Source organism: Cetorhinus maximus, chromosome 5 (genome assembly GCF_964194155.1).
Source record: "Cetorhinus maximus chromosome 5, sCetMax3.hap1.1, whole genome shotgun sequence".
In the NCBI taxonomy this organism is placed as follows: domain Eukaryota; kingdom Metazoa; phylum Chordata; class Chondrichthyes; order Lamniformes; family Cetorhinidae; genus Cetorhinus; species Cetorhinus maximus.
The window spans coordinates 40,408,618-40,429,217 of NC_135883.1; the positions used below are offsets into that span (position 1 = coordinate 40,408,618).

Here is a 20,600-nt window from a genome sequence, read left to right on the forward strand (position 1 = left end):
AAGCTGATCTTCAGTTTTGGCTTTTGGGTTCCTGCCCTATTTTATTACTTATTTTTAAGAAGTCTTGATATTAAGTATTGCCATGATCATACTGTTTCTCAGGTGAAGTCTCATATGGTTAGCCAGGCGGGTGGGGAGATAGAAGTTTCCCAACTGATCACCACCTGGTTTTCTGGTCCTGCGATGGAGCCAGTGACACAGTTGTACAAACTGAGATTGCAATAGCTGCTAAATTATAGATACTCTTTTATTTAAAGAATGAAGACTTTTAGTCAGCTAAGTTACTTCTAATGAAATTGTTAAAAAAATTCTCTCCCTTCCATTTGGGAGAGAGGATGGTACAAAGTGGCTAAAGACTCCAGCTGCTCCTCACTACTGGTATCACTGAAATGGCCTAATAGGGAGCACTGACTCAGGAGCTTCTCTGTGACAGCAGGAAACCGGATTTTATTTTTTGCTACCTCAATGTGCTCACTTGTTTTGCAGCTCTTTTGCCTGAAAGATCGGCTTCGTAGCAGTGCAGTGCCTTCTGCCTGGGAATGGGTTTGGCATTTGCAATACAGAAACCAAGAGGGGGCTACCATAACAAATTTGTGTTGAGAATAATTACTCTTTTCTTTGTGATTAAAGGAGCAGCCATTAAGGCCTGTGTTGGAATGTATCGATCTATTGAGTGATGAAGACAGTGAAGGAAACACTGCACAGCACCAGAGGGTGAGTACTTGATTATAGTGATGATTATAAAGGGGCTTAACGGATAAACATCCAGAGAATGCTTTCACTTATGGAGTGTTCAAAACTAAGAGACTATTAGTCACTGACGGATCTAAAAAGAAATTCAGGGGAAACTTCTTTTAACCAGAGATTGGTTAAAATGGGGGACTTGCTACAAGGAGTAGTTGAGACAAATAGCAGAGATGCCTTTATGGGGAAGCTGGATAAGCACATGAGAGAGAAAGAAATCGAAGGGTATGCTGATATGGTGAGGTGAAGCAAGATGGGAGAAGACTTATGTGGAGCAGAAACACCATCAAGACGAATTGGGACAAATGGCCTGTTTCTGTGTAGTACATTCTATGTGCATAAATCTCAGATCTTGTGCACAGACTCAAACACCTGATGACTTTCTCTTTGGAAGGTGGTAACCTGGTAACCAGAGACCTTTTATGTTATACATCAGAAGTGAAGGATTAAGACCTGGCCCTTGATTTTGTGTGATGGCTGTAAGGAGTCTGCTTAGATTATAATAGTGAAAAGATTTTGTTGGAAATCGTTCAGACGAGTAATGTCAGTTTTATGGTACCTGCTTTAGAGATCTCTGGTGCGAAAGTGCAACCTTTATTTTCAAAATCACTGCTCCTTAGTCACCCTGAGCTGTGACTTGATAGCTAAGTTCTATTCATAAAATGATTTAGCACAGAAGGAGGCCATTTGACCCATTGTGTCTGTGCTGGCTCTTTGTAAAGATAACCAATTAAACCCACTCCCCTGCTTCTCTCACCATACCCCTGTGAATTCTCTGTGTTGAAATTCCCTAAATGCTAAAGCACAAATGTCATCTAAATGATCCACAGCTGCTGATGGCTGTGCTAAATATGATTTAAAGAGATATTCCTATAATAACACCTTACAATCAACTTTTCCTTTCTTGTATTGCTGAAAGACAGTCTGCTTTGCAGATGAAGAACATGTACACACATTGCGCTTGTTTTAACTAAACAAAACAAGTGACAGCCATTTGCTGGTTCATTTCCCAGGGCAATGTCTTGACCAGTCAGAGTCAAGCTGTCTGGTTTAAATTTCAAATCATGCTTGGCAGTTAACTGTCAGTCACCACCAACTGGTGCATTCTCCATGGCAGCACCTCTACCAATCAGAGCCCACTTGCCAATCAATCAGCGCTCTTTTCTCATACAGTACAAAGCTGTTGTTTCCCATGACATTGCTATTTTCTTGCAAATTGTCCTGACGAGTGCAAGACAAAAAACTTTGTCAAAAAAGTCTCTTTTCTTTCAGTAGTACTCAAGTTCTGTACTAAAAAAAACTCTTTTCTTTTTTACCTCTTTATGATCAATGAAGTTGCCTGTTCTGTGACACCACTGTTCAGCATCATCTCAATGTCATTGGATAGTTTGCTTCCTATTTCCTGGATCTTGACTCAAAATAAAATCCATCTTGCAATCTGCAGACACATCTGGGATCTGTTGCAGGAGATATTTATTCAGTGAGTAGGGTTTCATAGCTCTGGTGTAAGCTGGGCCAGTGATAGCGCATTCACTTGAGTCAAAAGCTTGCACGCTCAAGACCCGCTCCTGGGTTTGAGGAAATGCTGCATTGTCAGAAGCACCATCTTTTCGATGAGGCATTGAATCAAGGCCTGTCGTTTCGATTGACTAGCGTGTGGTTCAGAATAATGCCAACAGCGTGGGTTTGATTCCCATTCCAGCTCCGGTAGAGTGAGCACCTACCACCTTGCCCTGCCCCTGATATTAGAAGGCAACAACAAACCACCGCCAATAGAAACTGCCAAGAAAATAGCTCAAGTTGACACACACGAACTGAATCAAGAGCCTTTCTTCCCCTATCAGCTGCACATAAGTAATGGACAGGGCAATGTTGAAGGATGTTATTTGTATGGATTTCCAAAAGGCATTTGATAAATTCCCTGAGAAGAGACTTAGCTAAAGTTGAAGCTCGTGCAATTGAAGGTAAATTATTGACCAGGTTAGGAAATGGCTGAGCAGCAAGAAACAGAGTGTTAGGAATAATAGGCAGAAACTCAGTGGTAGAATGTGAATTGTACTGTCACACAAGGGATCTGTATTGGGGACTGAACAATTCACTATTATTCACAACTTATTGCTGGGATAGAAACATATCCAAATTTACCATGACACAAAGATAGATGGCACAGCAAGCAGCGTAGATTGAAGGATAAAATTTAGAAAGCATATTACTAGATTAAATGAATGGGCAAAACTGTGGCAAATGGATTTCAGTGCAGGCAAATATGTGGTCATCCACTTCGAACCTAGGGAGTTTCTGAAGTGGTGAAAAGCTACAAAGAGTGAAGTTTAGTAAACATTGAGGAAATGTTAAAATAACAACTTTTGTTTATATAGCACCTTTAACGTAGTGACATGTCTCAACAATAACATTACCAAACAGAAGTTAGACACCAATCCAGATAAGGGGTTAAGATAGTTGACCAAAAGCTTTGACAAATAATTAGGTTTTTAAGGAGTATCTTGAAGGAAGGGAGAGAGGCAAAGAGAATTTGGAGTTTAGGGCTCAGGCAGCCAATAGTGAAGTGATTAAAATTGCAGACACACAGGAAGCCAGAATTAGAAGAACACAGATATCTTGGAGGCCTGCAGTGCTGGAGGAGTTTACGGAAATAAGAAGAGGCGAGGCGAGGCCACGAAGGGATTTGAAAACAAGGATGAGAATTTTAAATTTGAAGCTTTGCTGGACTGGGAGCCACTAGGTCAGAGAGTACAGAGATGATGGATGAATGGAACTTGCTGCGAGTCAGGAAATGGGTACAAAGTTTTGGATTACCTCAGGTTGACAGAAGGTAAAATGTGGGAGACGGGCCAGGACTGCATTGTAATAGTCAAATCTAGAGATAACAATGGCATGAATGAGGGTTTTAGCAGCAGATGAGCTGAGGTGGGGTGGAGTCAGGTGATGTTATCGAAATAGGTGGCGTTAGTGATGGTGCAGTCATGTGATCAAAAGCTCATCCAAGGGTCAAATACAACACCAGAGTTACAAATGGTTCAGCCTCACAGTCAGTGGCAAGCGAATGGAGTTTGTGGTGAGGACCAACAACAATGGCTTCGGTGTTCCCGATATTTAGTTGGAGTAAGTTTCTGCTGATCCACTACTGAATGTCGAACAAGCAGTCTGATAAATTGGAAGCATTGGTGTGGTCAAGACAAATGTTCGTGAGTTTGAGCTGGTTGTCATTTGTGCAAAGATAGAATCTGACGCTAAGGGGCAGCACATAGGTCAGAAATATAACTGGGCAAGGAATAGACACTTGGGACTCCCAAGCGACACAGCAACTTCAGGAGTACATAGACTAGTGAAATGGGCAGCCACGTGGTCAATTAAACATAATGCAGTGCAAATGTAAAATGCATTTTAGTTGGATGAATGAGTAGAGGCAATAGAAATGAAGGGGTGCGGGAACAGAAGGTATATGTACACAAACCTTTGAAGGTGGCTGAACAAGTTGATGTGGCTAATTTAAAAAAAAATGCATGGAATTTTTGATTTTAATGGAGTACAAAAAAGTTATGCTCAACCTTTATAAGACACTGGTTAGGCCTCAGCTGGAGTATTGTGTTCAATTCTGGGCACCATGCTTTAGGAAGACTTTGGAGAAGATGAAGAGGGAGTTTAACTAGACAAGTACTAGGAATGACGAGGCTCAGGTATGTTAGAGAGATTTGAGAAACTGGTTCTCTTTGGAGCAGAGAAGGTTAAGGGGCGATTTAATAGAGGTGTGCAAAATTGAGGAATTAATGGGGAAACTTTTCCAGCAGCAGAAGGATTGGTAACCAGAGGACGTAGATTAAAGGAAATTGGCAAAAGAACGAGAGGTGGCATGAGTAAACTTTGCTTTTGAGCAGTAAATTATTTTAATCTGGAATGCACTGCCTGAAAAGATGGTGGAAGCAGATTTCACAGAATCTCACAGTGCAGAAGAGGCCCTTCGGCCCATCTGTCTGCACCGACACGTGAGAAACACCTGATCTACCTACCTAATCCCATTTATCAACACTTGGCCCATAGCCTTGAATGTTATGACGTGCCAAGTGCTCATCCAGGTACTTTTTAAAGGATGTGAGGCAACCCGCCTCCACCACCCTCCCAGACAGTGCATTCCAAACCGTCACCACCGTCTGGGTAAAAAAGTTTTCTCTCACATCCCCCTAAACCTCCTGCCCCTCACCTTGAACTTATGCCCCCTTGTGACTGACCCTTCAACTAAGGGGAACAGCTGCTCCCTATCCACCCTGTCCATGCCCCTCATAATCTTGTACACCTCGATCAGGTCTTCTCTGCTCCAATGAAAACAACCCAAGTCTATCCAACCTCTCTTCATAACTTAAATGTTTCATCCCAGGCAACATCCTGGTGAATCTCCTCTGCACCCCCTCCAGTGCAATCACATCCTTCCTATAATGTGGCGACCAGAACTGCACACAGTATTCCAGCTGTGGCCTCACCAAGGTTCTATACAACTCCAACATGACCTCCCTACTTTTGTAATCTATGCCTCAATTGATAAAGGCAAGTGTCCTATATGCCTTTTTCACCACCCCACTAACATGCCCCTCCACCTTCAGAGATCTATGGACACACACGCCAAGGTCCCTTTGTTGCTCAGAACTTCCTAGTGCCATGCCGTTCATTGAATACTTCCTTGTCAAATTACTCCTTCCAAAGTGTATCACCTTAGACTTTTCAGGGCTAAATTCCATCTGCCACTTATCTGCCCATTTGACCATCTATATCTTCCTGTAGCTCAAGACACTCAACCTCACTGTTAACTGCCTGGCCAATCTTTGTGTCATTCACAAGCTTACTAATCCTACCCCCGACATAGTCATCTATGTCGTTTATATAAATGACAAATAATAGGGGACCCAGCACAGATCCCTGTGGTACGCCACTGGACACTGGCTTCCAGTCACTAAAGCATCCTTCTGTCATCACCCTCTGCTTCCTACAACTAAGCCAATTTTGAATCCACCTTATCAACTTACCCTGTATCCCATGTGCATTTGCCTTCTTTATAAGTCTCCCATGTGGGACCTTGTCAAAGGCTTTGCTGAAATCCATATAAACTAAATCAACTGCACTACCCTAATCTACACACCTGGTCACCTCCTCAAAAAATTCAATCAAATTTGTTAGGCATGACCTCCCTCTGACAAAGCCATGCTGACTATCCCTGATCAAACGTTGCCTTTCCAAGTGGGGATAGATCCTCTCCTTCAGAATTTTCTCCAATAGTTTCCCTACCACTGACGTGAGACTCACTGGCCTGTAGTTCCTTGCCTTATCCCTATAACCCTTCTTAAATAGTGGAACCACATTAACTGTTTTCCAGTCCTCTGGCACCTCCCCCGTGGCCAGAGAGGAATTAAAAATTTGGGTCAGAGCCCCTGCAATCTCCGCCCTTGCCTCACTCAGCAGTCTGGGACACAAATCACCCAGACCTGGAGATTTGTCCACTTTTAAGCCTGCCAACACCTTGTCACTCCCTGTATCAATTTGCTCAAGAACCTCGCAGTCTCTCTCCCCGAGTTTGATACCTTCATCCTCATTCTCTTGGGTGAAGACGGATGTGAAGTATTCATTCAACACTCTAGCGATGTCCTCTGGCTCCACCCATAGATTGCACCCTTGGTCCCTTATGGGCCCTACTCTTTCCCTGGTTATCCTCTTCCCATTGATATACTTATAGAATATCTTGGGATTTTCCCCACTTTTACCAGCCAGAGCTTTCTCATATCCCCTCTTTGCTCTCCTAATTGCTTTCTTAAGCTCCACCCTGCACTTTCTGTACTCCACTAATGCCTCCACTGATTTGCTTCCCTTGTACCCCTAAAAGCCTCTCTTTCTCTTCTCATCGTAACCTGAATATCTCTGGTCATCCATGATTCTCTGGGCTTGTTACTCCTTCCTATCACCCTAGAGGGAACATGTTGAGCCTGTAACCTCCCCATTTCCTTTTTGAATGCCCCCCACTGTTCCTCTGTAGATTTCCCCACAAGTAGCTGTTCCCAGTCTACCTTGGCCATATCCTGCCTTATTTTACTAAAATCCACTCTTTCCCCCAATCCAAAACATTTTTTTGCAATTTGTCTAATTCTTTGTCCATAACAAACTTAAACTTAAAACTGTACCATGTTGTAGTCGCTATCACTAAAATGCTGGCCCACCACCACCTCAGCCACCTGTCCGGCTTCATTCCTCAGAATTAGGTCCAGCACTGCGCCGTCCCTTGTTGGACCCTCTACGTATAGACTTAAAAAGTTCTCCCATACATATTTCAAGAAATCCACTCCATCCAAGCCCTTAACACTATGTCTATCCCAATTAATGTTGGGAAAGTTGAAATCACCTAATATAATTACCCTATTGTTATTGTTTTTGCACACCTCCACAAATTGTGCTCATATTTGCTCCTCAATTTCCTGCTGACTATCTGGGGGGCTATAATAAACACCAAACAGTGTGGCTGCCCCTTTTTTATTCCTAAGATCTACCCACAAGGGGTAGAGCTTTGGTGGTAACTTCTAAAAGGAAATTGGAGAAACACATGAAAAGAGAAAAATTGCAAGGGGGAAAGAACAGAATAATGTTTCTACCCAAGACTTGGAACAGACATTCTGGGCAGAATGACCTCCTTCTGGATCATTCTATGAAATCGCTGTGGTTTAATAAAGACCACCAGCATCTCAGGAATTGGGGCATGGACAATAAATGTCTGTCACACCTATGTCACAGAATGAATTTCGGAACAGTACATTTACTTTGAAATTTTGGAACTAATGTTTCCAGTTTTTGTAAAAACATCGTCATCAATTGCTGTTTTGTCATGCTTTTTTGCAAATGAAACAGAAACCAAAAGATCACATTGATTGGCAAAAGGAAAGAGTTCTGTCAACGTTGGATCGATTGGCACGTCACGTGGAAGTTGAAAAGCAGTTGAAAGAAGAGAAATGTAAAGCTTTTCAAGTAAGTTGCTAACAGATTAATGCATTGATCAATGTTTTGGAGGAAGTTTCTTTTTTTTCAATACTCATACCAAGGCCATGAGTGCTTTTGGCAAGGCCAGCATTTGTTATCCTTCACGAGTTACCCTCAAGAAGGTGGTGATGAGCCTCTGCCTTGAACTGCTGCAGTTTGTATGGTGTGGGTCTCCTGGATTTTAACCCAACAGTGAAGGAATGGTGATATAGTTCCAAGTTAGGATGGTGTGTGACTTGGAGAGCAACTTTGCAGAGGTGGTGGTGTTTCCATAACCCTATTGCCCTTGTTCTTCTGGGTGGTAGAGGTCGTGGTTTTGGAAGGTGCTGTCAAAGGAACCTTGGTGAGTTGCTGCAAAACATCTTGTAAATCAGCACTTCCCAAACCTTTTTCTGCTGTGACCCCATTTTAATGCTTCACACTTCCACATGACCCCAGAGTGAAAGTTGTAGGGGCAATGGGAGGAGAGTTGTTCAGCTGGTTGAGGGTTAAGACAGCAGGGATACAGGCATAAATAAAAAAAATATCTAAGATACCTACCATTTTGCAGGCTGTGTTGATGGCAGTGATCAGAGTCAGAGTTCATTGGATTAGGCCACTCCCACAGGCAAAAAAAAATGTACTCATTCAAAGGGGCCTCACAGCCGATCCCAGGACGGTCAAATCTCAGTCTCTGCTCCACAGCAACCATTGCTGCCTCGGAGTTCGTGACCCCAAGTCGCGACCAACAGTTTGGGAACCCCTGTTGTAGATGGTGCACTGGTGGAAGTGGGTGGGGATAGGCACATAGCTGAGATGCTGATCAAGCAGACTGCTTTGTACTCGATGCTGAGGAAATCTTAACCTGACTCTCTAACTTGAAGAATAATTAATTACACTAATTTGTAATGGTTAATTGGAGAGAGCCTGCGAGAAACCAAAACCAGAGGATTTGGCCCCTGCTTGTAGTTGGGCGGGATTATTTTGATTAATTTCCAAGTGAAAATGTCTTCAGAAAGGACAGGGAAATTGGAAAAGGAGCAGAAGTATTAATGTTGATAAAGGGATCCTATTCCAGCCATTAGAAAGAGAGGCTATCAGTAAGGGTGAGCGGGCAATATGGACTCTAGGCAGAACTTGTTAGATGGATCCCAGCCAATTTGGTCAATTGCGAAACAAGACGCAGATCTTTTCCTTGATAGCAGATTTATTCACAGGATGCAGCAATACAGATCTCTACCTCCTCGCTACTATCTTACCCAGTGTCCCAACAGTCCCTTCTTATACACCCAAAATAAGCTAATTAACAAATTAAACAAATTGGCCACCATTTAAAGGGGTCCTGTAACAGAAAACAAAAACTTTAAGGGAAACAACAAATTAAATTAAAATGTCATTCTGGGGGTTGATGATGTACTCCAGCCCCTGCAGTACCCACCAATCGCAGAAGGCCTCAAGCACACCATGCTCACACCCGGGTGCGAACATGGCCACAAACAGTCCATTTTTAAGAAACCCATGAATCAATAAAATAGTGGTGACAACCCCTTAAAGGGGCAAAAATAAAACTTGCAAAAGAAACTTATATAATCAAACCAAAATATCATTCCTGGGGCTGATGATGCACTCCAGCCCTCACGAGGCCCACCAGTCACGGAAGGGCTCAAGCGCACCAACAGACACCATGTACTCCCTCTCCAGGGACACCTGGGCGCAAACGTAGCCGCACACAGTCCCTTTTTATACTCGTTTGTTTAATTTATTGATTTTTATTTTACTAAAAGTCAATAAATGAGGGGACGACAACCCCTGGTTGGGAAAGTCCACTGCACCTGGTATTCCCAGGCGGTCTCCCATCCAAGTACTAGCTAGGCCTGAGTTTTCTTAGCTTCCAAGATCAGACGAGATCGGGCATTTTCACAATAGTATGACTGTAGGCCAGTCCCTTTTTATAGTTTCTTTTAGAGAACAGAATTAATAGATTAAACTAAAATCAATAAATCAGAGGGGGCACTGTAACTAAAACAAAACATCAAAGGAAACTTAACTAACCAAACCAAGATGTGGAGGTACTGATGTACCCCAGCCCCCCACCCCGGTGCCCACTGATTGCAGAAGGCTTCTAGCGTATCAGTGGACGCCATGTGCGCCTTCTCCTGGGTCACCCGACCACGAACATAGCCGCGATATGGGGGCAGACAGTTTGGCTGGACGACCCCTCGACCGCCCGTTTCCTGGACTGTTGATGGCCATCTTGGCCAGGCCCAGGAGCAGGCCTACGAGGAGCCCCCCCCCCCCCCCCCCACCACCGCCACCAGCCGTGCACCAGGTGACCAAAGATCATGGGGCTGAAGTGCAACCAAAAATTGAGGGGCAGCCGCTTCAAGTAACAATAAAGGGGCTGCCATCTCTGGCAATCTATGCACACGTGGAACACGGGCTCCCCTTGGCCTCAGAAAACACAGCAACACATGCAGCCTAGTCCGTGAACTACCTTAATATCTGATTGCATGGCACTGCTGCACGCAAAGCCCTCTACTCTAGGCCCCAGATGGAGAAAGGGAGGACTCCCATGTAGAGAGCCCTCCACTGAGGAACTCCCCCACTGCCAGACAGCAGGACAGAGCGCCACAGTGGGCCCTGATGGTGGGGGAAGGCAAGGCAGTGGAGGATGTGCAGCAGCAGGCCATACAGGAAACCCCTCTGTGCCGAATGGAAAGGGACGGAGGGAATTTCTGCGAGACAACGCAAATTGTGGGGTTGCGGCTCCCAAAGGGAGGTGTTGGGACACCAGAGCAATGTGAAATTCCGTCCGAACGTCAATTTAGACTGAAGTCCACCGCACGCTTGAGCCACCCCGACACCAGGAGTGCCGTCGGGTGCCAGCCCCACTGTTTTCAGGCTGTGGATGGTTTTGGCCGCAAGGTGGACATTAACAAACGCACGCCTGGCAAGTTCTTGTGACGTCATCCAGCCCACACCTCCGCCACCCAGCACGTCCCCGACTCTGGTCACCCCAGCAACCCGAGCCCCCTCTTCCACCAGCCATCGGAATCCATATTAATGGAGGTGTCGATTCCTCAGCAGCGGCTCTCTGACGTTAGCCGCTACTCGTGACGGGAGAGAACTCTGGCATGAAGCAACCATGTTGCAGACCTTAATCAGTTCCCTATAGAAGACAGGCAACTCCTGCAAGGACACATGGAGCCCTCTCAGGTTTATAAACAGGAGCTGCAGGTCATGGTTGAGGCCATGCATCTGGCAGAAGGAAAAAGCCTCCAGGGCATACCATCGGGGAGGGGGCTCAACATAGAGGTATCGTTGCAGTGTCTGGGGATGGAAAGTCATCACTTGGGTGTGAAGGCACACCAATGCCTGACTCCCCTCTCTAAGCGGGAGATTGCTGGAGTAGCTGAATGTCCTGGCGAGCTCGCCTCGCTGTCTTCTCCCTGCAAGCAAATGAGCCGAGGAATGCCAACGACGCAGAGAGCAGCAAAAAGATTGCCCATCCGTTGTGTGGCAGAGTGAATGTGGAGAGTGGTGATGTGAGCAGCCTCTGCTGGCAGCAAAAGCCTACTGCACCTGGTATTCCCAGGCAGTATCCCATCCAAGTAATAACCAGGCCTGAGTCTGCTTAGCTTCCAAGATCAGATGAGATCGGGTGTTTTGAGAATAGCATGGCCGTAGGCTGGTCCCTTTTTATAGACTCTTTTGAGAAACAAAATGAATAAATTAAACTAAAAATCAATAAATTGGATGGGGTGACAGCCCCTGGTGGGGCATTGTAACTAAAACAAATTTGTGACAGTTCCTTTTTATATGTGCTCAAATTAATTAATAAATACCAACACATGTTTACCCTTAACCTTAACAATATAATTGACATAACATCAACAGAACTGAGAAATAGAAAAAGATGCAAGACGTTGGGAATTGTGTAGAGACTTACTGATGAGGTACCAAAAATGGAACTGGACACTAGAACTCCTCTGACTTGCCTAAAACCAGTATCAATGGTATCTTCATGCTGGCTTGATCTCTGCCTCTATTTACAATCATTTGATAAAGATATACTCCTAAAATTACTGCTATTATATAGGGCCTTGGCGAGACCACACCTGGAGTACTGCGTACAGTTTCAGTCTCCTTATCTAAGGGAGTATATGTTTGCCTTAGAGTGCAATGAAGGTTCTCTAGATTGACTCCTGGGATGAGAAGATTGCTCTATGAGGAGAGATTGAGTATACTAGGCCTACATTTCCTAGAATCTGGAAGAAAGAGGTAACCTAATTGGAAAAATATAAAATTCTTAATGAGTTTGGCAAAGTAGATGCTATTTGCCTCAGTTGGGGAATCGAGAACATGACGTCACAGCCTCAAAATAAGGGTTAGCCATTTAGAATTGAGAGGAGGAGAAATTACCTCACTCAAAGGGCTGTGAACCTTGAAATTTTCCATCTCAAAGACCTATTCAGCTATTGAGTATATTCAGACAGAGGCCAATAGAGTTTTGGTACTGAGGAAATTAAGGGATGTGGGGATAGTGTGTGAAGATGGAGTTGAGGTAGAAGATCAGCCATGATCTTGTTGAATGGTGGAGCAGGCTCAAAGGGCTAACTCCAGTTCTTATTGTTATGTAATTGTCAGGTGGGTGATCTTGGGGCCGCCTTGTCTGTATGGCTTAGTTAACACCTATTTCTTAAGCTCTTTCATCCTTAAAATGTTTAATCTTTATTGTTCAGATGCTAATCAAACCTACTCTGCATTTTCTGTATTAAAAGCAAAATGCTGCGGATGCTGGAAACCTGAAACAAAAACAGAAAATGCTAGAAAAACTCAGCAGGTCTGACAGCATCTGTGGAGAGAGAAAAACAAAATTAATGTTTCAAGTCCGTAGGCTTGCCCTCTCCCTATCTTTGCAGCTTCCTCCAGACCCACAATCGTCCCCTATGGAGGAGGATTTCTGATCTTCTCTCAAAGTTCTCCAATTCTAGCATTTACTCATTCCTGATTTTCATCGATCCACCATTGACAACCATGCCTTCAGCTGCGAAGGCCTAAAACTCTGAAGCTCTTGGTTAACGAATCAATAACTTCACACATTCATTTATTTTGTGGTGGTGGGACTCACTTTCCAGTGGGTTAGGCCAAAAAACATATCCTTCTCTAGAATTGCAGGACATGTCGGTGCAGACTCGATGGGCTGAAGGGCCTCTTCTGCACTGTGTGATCCTGTGATGTCATGGTCCTTGTCTCATGGCCCTTTTTTTAATCCCCCCTTCTATCCCATTTACTATCCTTCCTTCCCTCCGCCACCCCATTCCCTACAGGGCCATCTGTTACTTGTTCCATTTTGTTCTTTCACACAGTGCTACCCTTGTTCTGCTATTATCACATTCTGTTTTCTTACCTTTATGCCACAATCAGCACTTTTTTTAGCACTAACCACTACCATTGATACTACCTTTGTCCTTTAGTTCTTGACATCTTTGTCAATCCCTCCTTTGTCCCCACCTATCGCTGGCCTTCTATCCAGCTCCACCTGCCCTACCCCCCTTAATCTGTATAAATTTCATCACATTCCCACTTCTTTTCAGCTCTGAAGAAGGGTCATACGGACTCGAAACGTTAACTTTGTTTTTCTCCCTCCACAGATGCTGTCAGACCTGCTGAGTTTTTCCACCTTTTTCTGTTTTTGTGTCTGCATTTTCTGTATGTAGGACATTACATGAGAGAAGGCTGAGGGTTAACCCAATAGGTTTAAAATATTGAAAGTATTTGAGTAGACATCAAAGACGGTTAACCATAGAAAAGTTACAGCAGAAAGAGGCCATTCAGCCCATCATGTCTGTACCAGCCAAAAAAGAGAGAAGAAACTAGCCGCCCATTTTAATCCCACCTTCCAGCACCTGGTCCATAGCCTTGCAGGTTACAGCACTTCAGATCCAGATCTTTTGAAATGAGTTGAGCATTTTTACCCTCAGCCACCAACTTAGGCCGTGAATTCCAGATGCCCACCATCCTCTGCATGAAAAAGTTTTTCCTCATGTCCCCTCTAATCCTTCTACCAATCACCTTCAATCTATGCCCCCTGGTAATTGACTCCTCGGCAAAGGGAAACAGGTCTTTCCTGTCTACCCTATCTAGGCCGCTCGTAATTTTGTACACCTCAATTAGGTCACCCCTTAGTTTCCTCTGTTCTAAGGGAAACAACCCTAGCCTATTGAATCTCTCCTCATAGCTGCAATTTTCAAGTCCTAGTAATATTCTTGTAAATCTCCCCTGTGCACTCTCCAGAGCAATTATGTCCTTCCTGTAATGTGGCGACCAGAACTGTACTCAAAATTCCAGCTGTGTCCTAACCAGCGTTTTATACAGTTTCATCATTAAATCCCTACTTTTATATTCAATACCTCGCCCAATAAAGGACAGCATTCAACATGCTTTCTAGACCACCTTGTTCAGCTGTTAAGAGCATAGATCATAGAAATTTATGACACAGAAGGCTGTGACATATTCAGCCCATTGTGTCTTGTGTTAGCCAAAACAAGAGCTGTCCAGTCAAATCCCACTTTCCAGCTCTTAGTCCATAGCCTTGTGACTTGGGGCACTTCAAGTGGGCAGATGCGTTTAAGGGGAAGTTAGATAATCACACGAGAAGATAAGAATAGAAGGATACGTTAATAGGTTTAGATGAAGAGGAATGTGAGGAGGCTTATGTAGAGCACAGACACTGTCATGGACCAGTAGGGTCAAATGACCTGTTTCTGTACAATAAAAGTCAAATCTAATTATGTGCAAAAGCCTCCTTCCCCATCAATATCATTGCAAAGTATACATTTATAAATGGTTGGTTGCAAAAGTTTCGCTGCTGCTAATTTCCTGTCATGCTGTGGGTTATAAATTTGTGAGATATCCCTGCAGTGAATATAGCTGTCAATGCGGCCACCTCTGGTCCAGGGACATCCACTGCACCAGATAGTTTGACTGCTTAAGCTTAAAGAGCAGGCAGTTGGAGATAGTGCCCAAGGAATCCTGTACCCATATTAGCGTTAAGTTTTAGGACAGGAAGAGGAAAAATCGGATAGGTGTAATTCAGAAGACGCTGATGCAGGAGGAGAATGAGACTTGTTTTTAAAGTGGGAGCTTTCATGACCCCAGGAGGTCCCAAAGTGCAAGATAACCAGTGAAGTGCTTTTATTGAAGGGCAGTGACTGCTATCATGGTAGAAATTCAAAAAAGAGCTGGAGGAGTTAGTTTCCTGGACCAACATTTGTCCTTCAATCAGCATCAATGCAAAACAAGTCATCTGGCTGTTATCACATTGCTGCTTGTGGGATCTTGCTGTGCACAAATTGGATGTTAGGCTTCCCTACATGACAATAGCAAATACAAAAGTGCTTAATTGGCAGTAAAGCATTTTTGGACATCCTGAGGTTGTGAAAGATGTGACTATAAATACATCTCTGCTTTATTCTTTGCTTTTTCTTTCTTTCTAACGATTCCCCTGTTTGAAGTTTGTAGACCTTTAGGTTTGAGTAGGATCATTTTAAGTGATGTTGCATTATTGTTAGCTAAATCCTAGGTCAGAGTACAAAGACCTGTTAGTATGAGCAACTCTTGAGATTCATACGATTGAATACGAGCCTGGATTTGGATTTTAACTGTGCTCCTCGAGACTCTTGTAGTGTGTACTGATCCATCAGAACCAAAAGCGTGGATACTCATAGATTATAGAATGGTGGAGCTTAATGTGAATAAATATTAAGTAATGCACATTGATGTTGAAGAACAGGATGCATGGTTTTCTTTAAGAATACTTGAGTAATGGGATGCATCCTTAGACTACTCATTATACCCAAGACATTGATGAACTTATATACAGGAGTGCAATTGGCAAATTAATTTCCATATAGATAAGTGAGGATTTTCAGTTTGATAGGAAGAATAAGGAAGCCATATGCTGTTTGAATAATGAGTAGCAAGCCAAGGTGACCTCAGGGTACAGATACACCAGTGACTAAAAGTTGTGACACAGATTAATAAGGCCATTAAATAACCAAACAAACCAAGCATTGGGTACAAAATAAAAATACTACAGAATATTGGAAGTCTGAAAGAACAGAAAATGCTGAAAATTCTCCACGTCAGGTAGCACCCATGGAGTGAGAAACAGCTAACGTTTCAGGTTGATAACCTCTGGTCAGAACTGGAAGAGGTCAGAGATGTAGCAGGTTTTAGGCAAGTGTGGAGGGACGCAAAGAACAAAAGGCAAGACCTGTGATGAGGTCGTAAATAAGAGACTAAATAACTAATGGGCTAGGATGGTGGACAAGACAAAAGGAAATGGTAACACAAGTAAAGAAACCAAGGAGGTATAAATGGAAATATCAGAATTATCACCAACAACTGCTGTTTGAAACAAATGGTGGGCACTGGTTATGATCTCAAATTGTTGAACTCAGTATGTAGTTTGGGAGTTTGTAAAGTGTCTAATCAAAACAACAGTAGGCTTCCCCTTGCCATAAGAACATAAGAAATAGGAACAGGAGTGGACCATTTGGCCCCTCGAGCCTGCTCCGCCATTCAATAAGATCATGGCTGATCATCTTGTGTTTCGATTTCTACATTCCCATCTAACTCCAATAACCGTTGATTCCCTTGCCTAACAAGAATCTACCTACCTCTACCTTAAAAATATTCAGTGACCCCGCCTCCACCACCTCTGAGGCAGAGAATTCCAAAGTCGCACAACCCTCAGAAAAAAATTCTCCTCATCCCTGTCCTAAAAGGGCAACCCCTAATTTTAAAACAGTGCCCCCTAGATCTGGACTCACCCACAAGAGGAAACATCCTTTCAATGTCCACCTTATCCAGGTTGTTCAGGATCTTGTTTACTTCAATCAAATCACCCCTCACTCTTCTAAACTCCAGTGGAAACAAGCCCAGTCTGTCCAACCTTTCCTCACAATACAATCCACTCATTCCAGGTATCAATCTAGTAAACCTCCTTTGAACCACCTCCAATGCATTTACATCCTTCCTTAAATAAGGAGACCAAAATTGCATACAGTATTTGAGGTGTGGTCTCACTAATGCCCTGTATACTGAAGCATAACATTCTTACTTTTACGTTCAATCCCTCTTGTAATAAAGGATAGCATTCCATTAGCCTCCTTAATTATGTGCTGTACCTGCATACTAACTTTTTGTGACTCATATACTATAAACAACTTGATCCCTCTGCACCTCAGAATTATGCAGCTGTCCTTTGAGGGGTAACTTTGAGGGTAAACTAGCAAGTAATATAGAAATGGGCAGTAAGAGCTTCTTTAAATATATAAAAAGGAAGAGAGAGGCCAAAGTGAACATAGGCCCCTTAGAGAATGAGGCTGTGAAATAATAATGGGGAACCAGGAAATGGCAGAGGAGTTGAATAAATACTTTGCATCAGTCTTCATGTAGACGACACTAATAGCATACCAAAAATAGTAATAATCATGGGACAAAAGTGGGGGAGGAAATAAATACAATAACTATCACTAGAGAATAAGTACTAGGGAAACTAATGGGGCTAAAGGCCGATAAGTCGCTTGGATCTGATGGGTTGCATCCTAGGATATTAAAGGAAATAGCTACAGAGATGGTGGATGCACTGGTAGTAATCTTCCAAGAATCCTTAGATTCTGGAAAAGTCCCAGAGGATTGGAAAACTGCTAATGTAACACCCTTATTCAAAAAGGGAGGGAGACAAAAAACAGGTAACTATAGGCCAGTTAGCTTAATATCTGTCATTGGGAAAATGTTAGCGTCTATTACAAAGGATGTGATAGCAGAGCATTTAGAAATGCATAATCTAATCAAGCAGAGTCAGCTTCATGAAGGGGAAATCATGCCTGACAAATTTATTAGAATTCTTTGAGGAGGTAACAAGCAGAGGAACCAGTTGATGTAATATATATGGATTTTCAAAAGGTGCTCGATAAGGTGCCACACATAGGTTAATAATAAGATAAGAGCCCATGGTGTTGGGTGTAGTATATTAGCATGGATAGAGGACTGGCTAACTAATGGAAGACAGAGAGTTGGGATACGGGGGGCATTTTCAGGATGGCAACCTGTAACTAGTGGAGTGTCACAGGGATCAGTGCTGGGGCCACAATTATTTTACAGTATATATTAATGACTTGGATGAGGGAAATGAATGTACTATCGCCAAGTTTGCGAATGTCACAAAAATAGGTGGGAAGGCAAGTGTTGAGGATGACACAAAGAGTCTACAGAGGAATATAGACAGGTTAAGTGAGTGGGCAAAAACATGGCAGACGGAATATAATGTGGGAAAATGTGACATTCTGCACTCTGGCAGGAAGAATAAAGGAACTGAATATTACTTAAATGGCGAAAGACTGAAGCACAGAGGGATTTGGGGGTCCTTGTGCATGAATCCCAAAAAGCTAGCACACAAGTTCAGCAGTAATAGGTAAGGTAAGGCAATTGGAATGTTGGCCTTTACTTCAAAGGGAATGGAGTATAAAAATAGGGAAGTTTTGCTAAAACTATACAAGGCACTAGTTAGACCACAGCTAGAATACTGTGAACAGTTTTGGCCCACTTATCTAAGGAAAGATATTCTGGCATTAGAGGCAGCCCAGAGAAGGTTCACTAGGTTGATCCCAGGGATGGAGGGATTTTCTTATGAGGAGAGGTTGAGTAGGTTGGGCCTGTACTAATTGGAGTTTAGAAGAATGAGAGGCGACCTTATTGAAACATGTAAGATTCTTAGGGGGCTTGACAGGGTAGATGCTGAGAGGCTATTTCCCCTTGTAGGAGAGTCTAGGACCAGAGGGTATAATCTCAGAGTAAGGGGATGCCCATTTAAAACAGATGAGGAGGAATTTTTTCTCTGAGGGTAGTGAATCCGTGGAATTCTTTACCGTAAAGGGCTGTAGAGGCTGGGTCGTTAAGTATATTCAAGGCTGAGATAGACAGATTTTTAATCAGTAAGAGAATCAAGCGTTATGGGGAAAAGGCAGGAAAGTGGAGTTGAGGATTATTAGATCAGCCATGATGTAATTGAATGGTGGAGCAGACTTCATGGGCGAATGGCCTACTACTGCTCCATAGCCTTATGATCTTATGGTCTCCATTTAAGTAATACTCTGCTTTTTTGTTCTTGCTGCCAAAGTGAACAACTTCACATTTTCCCACATTAAACTCCATTTGCCAGATCTTTGTCCACTTACTCAACCTATCTATATCCATTGGCAACCTCCTCATGTCCTCTTCGCAAAATACTTTCCTACCTATCTTTGTTTCATCTGCAAATTTTGCTACCATGTCTTCACTCCCCCATCTAAGTCATTGATGTAAATCGTAAAAAGTTGAGGCCCCAGTACAGACCCCTGTGCGACTCCACTCATCATATCCTGCCAATCAGAAAAAGACCCATTTATGCATACTCTCTGCTTTCTGTCAGCCAGCCAATCCTCTATCCATGCTAATATGTTACCCCTACACCATGCACTTTTATTTTTCGTAATAATCTTTGATGTGGCACCTTATCAAATGGCCTTCTGGAAATCCAAGTACAGCACGTCTACAGGCTCCCCTTTATCCACTGCATATGTTACTCCTTCAAAAAACTCCAGTAAATTGGTTAAAAATTGGTCCTTGTCAATCGTCACATCAGCCTCCCCATTCAACTGATCATCCTCTGGCATTTATGCCATATCTAGCATGATGCCACCTTGAAACACTTCCTCTCACTTTCAGCATTCCAAAGGAACTGTTTCCTTTAACACCCTGATCCAGTCACTCCCCAATCTATCTCTTCTTTTCCCACTCAAGTGTAGGTGATGCCTGCACTTTTAACTTCTTCCTTTCCACCACGCAAGGGCCCAAACACTCCTTCCAGATGAAACAGCAATTTACTTGTACTTCTCTCAACTTCGTATTTGCTCCTCTGCGTTGAGGAGACCAAATGCAGATTGAGTGACTGCTTTGCGGAACACCTCCATTCAGTCCACATGTGTGATCCTGATTCAGTTGCCTGTTTTATTTTTAATCCTCTACCTTGCTCCCACACTGACGTCTCTGTCCTCGGCCTTCTACCCTGTTCTAATGAAGCTCAGCAGAAGCTTGAGAACAAACACCTCATCTTCCTATATTAAGTACTTGACAGCTTTCCAACATTGAGTTCAACAATTTCAGATCATATCCTCTGTCCCCATTTTTTCAGATGGCAGCTGGTGGTAATAATCCTGGCTAGGCCCATTTGCACCTCCTCTAGACTTATCTTTTCATCGTTTGTCCCATTACCATCCCCTTTTGCCTTCCACCATCATTTAATCTTTCCTGTGATCCACCCTATCACAGTCCTTCAGTTTTGTTCTTCCCCTTCCCTGCCTCTGTACTTAAACCTGTCACACCTTGAACTTTCCTGGCAAGAAGTCTTTAATCCTAAACGTTAACCATGTTACTCTCACCACAGATTTTGTCTGACCTGTTGAGTATTTTCTTCATTTTCTGTTTTTAAGCCCAATGCTGACGTTTTTATCTAGAGCTGTAGAAATGAAAAGCAGACGAGTTTTGGTAAACTTGTATTGAACCTTTGTTTATACCACCCTCAGCGTATTGTGAACAGTTCTTACCGAAAGGACATAGAGGCACTGGAGAAGGTGGTAAACAGATTCTCAAGGATAACACCAGAACAGAGAGGGTTTGGTTATCAGGAAAGATGGAAAAGGCTGGAGCTCTTTTCTCTTGAAAAGCCAAGGCTAAGGAATAATCCAATAGAGGTCTATAAAATTATGGAGGGATTTGATAGGATAGACATAAAGATAATG

The 20,600-nt window shown here is 43.2% G+C and overlaps 1 protein-coding gene and 2 pseudogenes across 6 annotated transcripts in view; 1 reads left to right on the forward strand and 2 right to left on the reverse strand.

Moving 5' to 3' along the window:
- znf451 (zinc finger protein 451) overlaps window positions 1–20,600 on the forward strand; it is an 81,318-nt gene that overhangs the window by 8,620 nt on the left and 52,098 nt on the right. For all 6 annotated transcript variants that reach the window (XR_013576588.1, XM_078541826.1, XM_078541828.1 and 3 more), the window contains exons 3-4: window positions 631–714; window positions 7,645–7,761. Coding sequence is in view for 5 of the 6 variants with exons in the window: in XM_078541826.1 (XP_078397952.1) it covers window positions 631–714; window positions 7,645–7,761 (201 nt within the window). In the remaining variant the exon portion in view is untranslated. The remainder of the gene's footprint in view (window positions 1–630; window positions 715–7,644; window positions 7,762–20,600) is intronic.
- LOC144681215 (5S ribosomal RNA) lies at window positions 9,573–9,691 on the reverse strand (annotated as a pseudogene).
- LOC144681211 (5S ribosomal RNA) lies at window positions 11,323–11,441 on the reverse strand (annotated as a pseudogene).